The 6,146-nt window shown below is 42.7% G+C and overlaps 1 protein-coding gene across 1 annotated transcript in view; it reads right to left on the bottom strand.

The window, feature by feature from the left end:
• Window positions 1-1,019: 1,019 nt before the first annotated feature.
• Window positions 1,020-6,146, bottom strand: part of cavin1a (caveolae associated protein 1a) — a 31,383-nt gene continuing 26,256 nt past the window's right edge. Inside the window, exon 2 of the mRNA XM_063185003.1 lies at window positions 1,020-3,059. Coding sequence (XP_063041073.1) covers window positions 2,277-3,059 — 783 coding nt within the window. The 3' untranslated portion in view covers window positions 1,020-2,276. The remainder of the gene's footprint in view (window positions 3,060-6,146) is intronic.

Below are 6,146 nucleotides of genomic sequence, written 5' to 3'. Positions count from 1 at the left end.
AGAAACGTTTAAAATAAATGTTTTTCATTTTTTTTTTACATATCTGAAAATAGGGGCTCATGAGGGTGCGGGGCCCATCGGTGAGTCAGTTTTACGCCACTAATAACTTTAAGCCAAAAGTGCCCGGGCCCTTTCTCTCCCCCAGTCCATTCCTGTGCATTACCATCAAATGGGCCCCACTGTACATCAGCCACCCACCAACTGAACCAGTGAGTCGATCGTTTTTTTTTTTTGTAACGCTTTACTTTACGGTACAGTTACCATATGTAATTACTGTGTACTTTCTGTGTAACAACAACAGGGTAACAGAGAGAAGTTACATGGTATCTAAAGGGTAAAAAGGGGGTAATTACAAAGTAAATACCATTAATGGGGTAACAACAGGGTAACAGAGAGAAGTTTGATGATTAGATGGTTAGAAAATACCCAGTAGTTTCATAATAATTCTGGAGATATGTGTATAACATGGTATTAACTTTGTAATTATCCCCTTTTACCTGCTAGATACCATGTAACGTCTCTCTGTTACCCTGTTGCTACACAGAAAGTACACAGTAACTGTACCGTAAAGCATTACCTTTTTTTTAAAACTCAGATAACGCTGCATTGCGACCTGGGACTTCCACTGGTGTGGGGGTGTATGTATATGTTTGTGGTTAGTCAGCGTTTCACTGCGTCCCGATTTTGCATGTGTAGGCATTATCATCATGCAGGCCAATTCCAATAATTAGGTGAAATGTACTATAAATTATTATCGAAAGTAACAGTTGCAGCCAGCTGTATTACATGGGTAGTGGAAGGGGATTTTTTCTTTTTCTTTTTTTTTGGAGAGGAAGCTGTAGCTACGGATAATGTGTCCAAATGTCAATAATCTCAAAATGGTTTTCTTGGAGGGTCCACAGTTACTGTGGTCCAGCATTCCTCACACAACAATGAATGGAATTTTCCAAGACCAACGTTGAATATTTTATCCCTCTCATTACTGCACAGTACAAAAGAGAGAAAGAAAATGACACGACTTGACACACTGGTAGTCATTTAATATTCTGTTACAGCAGAATCTCATCTCTTTTTTATAAACTTTTTTTTTTACATTTAGTTATTATGAGTTCAGTGTTGACTTTATAAAACATACACACATTGTCACAAAATGATTATAGGTAGTGACTTTCATCTAAAACAGACAATATATTCTCAATGAACCTTAGATTGCAGCGTAGCTTATGCTCCGATTAAAGAAACTCATTACGTTTTTAAATCTATGTGATTGGTTGCCGTCGCAGATTGAAACACCTTGTAATTGACTTGATTTTACATGTCTGTACATACGTTATCTGTACTCAAGCGTAAAGCTGTCCATTTCAAGGTTCTCTTTCATATCACACCATCTCATGTCTAAGCATTACCCTGCCTCATAAAACATCACATCGTATTGAACCACCATTTTAATTTTGGCTGCCGCTCTCTTCAAAACATGGCAGACACGAGCATGAACATACATTAGTCAATTATAGATGCCTATAGACAGAACAGTGAGACTTCAGTAGGGGGGAAGGGTTGGTTGTACAAACATGGACAGAAGGCTGGAGAAGAGCATAAGGGAGAAAGATGGAGGGGAGGGAACATCTTGTTTTGGGATATACACAAATGTGTCCTATTTTTTGTTACGTCGAAACTTTTTTGGTGACATAATCAAGTTGGAGAAACCCCTTTGCTGTCTCATTCCTCTTGCTTGCTTCCTGTCTTACGGTAATACACACACGCTGTGAAACTCCCATCTCCTCCTCCTCCTCCTCCTCTTTTCACCTTCAGGCAACACTCAGTGGTGATAACATCCACACTCCATAAACAAACCACTCCCAGACATGCCAAGAAGACTCAATTTGTTAAATTAAATGGACAACAAATCAATCCATTTTAAAATAGAACTACAAGCGCTGAATTCTAAAACCCAAACATACATCTGACGTGTCAGTGGCAGCCATTGGTTCACTGCGTTTCAGTTCTGATTCTGATTAAAAAGAAAAGTGAAAACAACAACACAGAAAACACAGAAAGAAAAAAATGACAAACAACATTCTTTGGCAACAGTGTACGAGTTCATCATCCTTCATCCAGGCCTTCGATCATCAGTGTTAGTTCACTCATTTCATCCTTTCAACGAACCATCTTGCCTCCTGTTGGGCTTCCTTCAAAGTGTAGACATCTTCAAATATACACTTTTCCAATTTTACAATATTAAAATGGACCTGCTTCCTCTTCCATTATCTTCTTCTCTATTTTTTGCATTTTATTATTGGCACATTCACCTCCACGTCTTCTTCGACCAAGACCAACTTCGAGGAGTCGACCACCTCCAGCACGGCCTCCATCTCTGGGCTGTCCAGGTTGACCAGCACCCCTTCCTCCGCCCCCACCTCCAGGTCATGGTCATCCATCTCCACCTCCTCCAGGCCACCGACGACCACGTTTTTCATGCTTGGCTTCTTCTTCGTCTTCTCCTTCTCCACCTCCAACACCTCCTCCACCTCCAGGTCATGGTCCACCTCCCCAACCATCTGGCCCTCGCGGATCTTCTTCACGTGGAAGGTGAAGGGTGGCACGCGGTACGTGGCGTTCTTGGGTCGGGTCTTCAGCGACTTCTTGAGCTTGTCGCGCGAGACACGCAGCTTCTCCTTGCGCTCCGTGCCCAGCTTGGCCATCTTGGTCTCCATGTTGTGGCGGGTCTTGTCGATGTTGTCGCGGGTCCGCTGCCGGGTCTTCTCCAGGTTCTCCTTCGTTCGTTGCCGGGTCTTCTCAAGGTTCTCCTTGGTTTTCAGCTTGGTCTTTTCCATGTTCTCCTTGCTGAAGGCCTTCTTGATGTTCTCCATGCGTTGCATGCCACTGCGCTTGATGCGTTCGGTGCGGGTCTCCTCCGCGACGCCCTCCTCCGCCACATCCTCCTGCGACCCCTTCTCGACTCCCTCTCCCTCCGCCGGCACCTCCCCTTCCACTGCTACCTTCACCTTGGCTTTGACCTTCTCTTTCACCTCTGGCTTCACTTCAGGTAAGGGTTTTTCCTACGGAGATACAACACACACAGAGAGAAGAGGACATAAAAAGGGGGGTCGATGGAGGAGGAGGGAGGGTGGGATGGAGGACAGGGTACTGATTAGCAATGGTGGTGTTCAGATGTGTGATCTGCACTGTACTTCTGTCCAATCATTTACTTGGCTGTCCATAGCTGTGTACATTTCAAACTTAGTAGGCTCTGCCACACCAAATCATTACTGATGGCATTTTGGACTGTGTTGACAAAAATGAGATTTTAATAGCCTGCACAATTGGGTGTGGAAATCTGAAGTTCAACACAGCTCCAGTCAACTCATTCTCTGTCCACACTGTAAAGAATATAAGGTTCCTCAAATACCCTCAGGTGGTTATCTGAAGAACATAAATGTTCTTGGAAGAATCCCAAAGGGTCCTCAGAGAACCCTAAAGGGCTCTTCCACATTGGCAATCAAAGGGTTCCTCAAAGAACATTTAGGGGTTCCTCACTTTGCCACTGTGGAGGAATCCCTAAAGGTTCCCTGAGGAACCTTTCAGAAAAAACTTGGGGTCCTTCCAAGCACCTGTAGGTGCAGTGCAATTCAGTTTAGTTCATGTTATTGCATAATTAAAACAAAACTGTCGAAAGTTGAAATCAGCCAGAAACACACACACACACAACCAATCACTGTAACCTTCTATTACTCTCTCCACCAGTGGCAATGACTTTTTGTCAAAGGAAATTGCACCACCCTATGCAATTTTCATCACTGAGATGTCTCCCATTTCCATTTCTAGAATGGAGTGGTAATTTGCCCCGACCCCAGAGAACAGAAAATTATTGTTATTAGTAGCTTCAAAGCACTATGAAATAAAATAGTTCAATTTTCTTGTGGGGAAAAGTTTACAGAAATTGACACGGCACATATTAAGCAAGAAAATAATATAACAGTATAAAGTGTGTGTGTGTGTGTGTGTGTGTGTGTGTGTGTGTGTGTGTGTGTGTGTGTGTGTGTGTGTGTGTGTGTGTGTGTGTGTGTGTGTGTGTGTGTGTGTGTGTGTGTGTGTGTGTTCGCGCGCACGTCTGCGTGTGTGTATGTGTATGACAAAGAGCATGACTAGTACACAGCCTCCTCTAGTGACCATTTGTAAGCCTGCAGTCTGAGCTCTCTCTCTCACAGACGAAAATATACAAGTATTCATATGTCTCCCCATCGTCAGACACACATCTCTGCCTTTAACAACACATACTCATCGGTGCATTTGTGCCTAATAACAGACATACTCGTGTGCAGACTATACAATGATACAGGCATACTCATCTGTGTCCATTTGTACAAATACGCATACACAGTTGGGAATTTGCTTATTGTGACATACACAGTAAACAATGCGGTGTCAAGTCAACACTTAGAGAGTATAAAGGACCAATCTAGAGGATGTTAAATTGACTCCCTAATTGTTGAGCTACTACTGCATTTTTTTACTGTGTACATACACATTTAGTAGCTAGGCCGCGCCCTCTAGTAGCGCAACACCTTCAGCGTTGCTACTAGTCAGGTCAAGAGCAATACAAGTACTTTCTGAGCTCCCGAAAAATTGGGAACTTCTCCCACTTTGCCGGGAAGCAAGCAACCATTAGCAAACCAAGGGAGGGGGGTCAACCATGCTCTTTGGGATATGTTAATTGCTATGCTCTTGGTCAGACCAAGACTCAAAGAGATTTGAAAGTCGATGATAATCAGGCTACACATCTAGGGCATAAAGCAGCTCCCCACCCCCTCCCCCCTTTGCAGGAGACAAGAAGTGAAAATGGGTGTATCATAATAAGTCATTTCCTATTTCTCACCAATCGAGAAAGCTCACCTTACCCACGAAATTCTGCAGAAATGTCATGTAGGCCTACATAGTTGGTTCTACAGATAAGGGTGGTTTTGTGGTGGTGGGCCTATTAGCGGTGAGGGTACACACACCATAAATGAGCCAGTGCTCATGGGAACCCAGGAAGCCAACCTGGCAGAAGGCTTGAATCTATAGGTGAGATCTTTTCCCAAAATGCATCACTTTGTCCCCCTTGTTTCCTATCATCTCTTCACTGACCTATCACATACAGTAAAGGGGTTAAAAGAAAGAAAGAAAGAAAGAAAGAAAGAAAGAAAGAAAGAAAGAAAGAAAGAAAGAAAGAAAGAAAGAAAGAAAGAAAGAAAGAAAGAAATGAAAGACACCCTACATGATATATTTTGTACTGTTAACGCAGGGGTCAGGAACCTATGGCTCTAGAGCCACATGTGGCTCTTTTGGGAACTGTATATGGCTCTTATTTATCTGGGGTTGCCAACCATCCCTTGAAATATGGAGTGGTCCTATATTTATAAATAAAAGTACAGGTTCCATATTGATTTGAAATGGGACATGGGACGTTAAAATGCAGGAAAAATACAAAATTTTCGGGGGGAGAACTCCCAGACCCTCGCCATAATGAAGTTGACAATTGGCAACTCTCTAAGTTACTTACATGTTATCAATTAAAGCAATAACTTGGCAGTACACTGTAAGATTGTTGGGCTTAATTGAAATACATGCTTTTAATTGTATTCAGTGTTTTTAAAATGGTATGGCTCTCGTGAAATGTTCTTTTTTTTTAAATTTGGCATTTATGGCTCTCTCCACCAAAAAGGTTCCTGACCCCTGTGTTAACGCAATACCCAGAGAGTCAAATGTAATAATCACTTTGTTGTACCTACTATCTTAGTGTTGAATTAACACTGCAACTATCTACAATCAACTGCGAAGTATCTGTTATTATCAGGGATATGTGGTTGCGGGCCAAACGTAACGTAGTGTGCAGAAGTTGTGTTTAGAATGCATGCACATCCAATCAAACAGACGCCGGATCAAAGGTAAACATAAAGAAAAAGAGGAAAAATGTGCACACTGTTGCTCATAAATGTATTGTACACAACCAGAACTGGTTTTACTAATCGGCAGACTAGGCCATTTCCAAGGGCCCTAACAAGGCCCCCCAATTGTATAGAATTGCTGCTGTACACAACATTTGTTAAGTCAGTGTTTCTCAAAGTGGGGCGTAAGCCCCCCTGCCGGGGCGCGGAGGCATCTAA

Source organism: Engraulis encrasicolus, chromosome 2 (genome assembly GCF_034702125.1).
Source record: "Engraulis encrasicolus isolate BLACKSEA-1 chromosome 2, IST_EnEncr_1.0, whole genome shotgun sequence".
NCBI classification, from domain to species: domain Eukaryota; kingdom Metazoa; phylum Chordata; class Actinopteri; order Clupeiformes; family Engraulidae; genus Engraulis; species Engraulis encrasicolus.
Note: the sequence above shows the minus strand (reverse complement) of the source record. Positions and strands in the feature narration are given on the sequence as shown.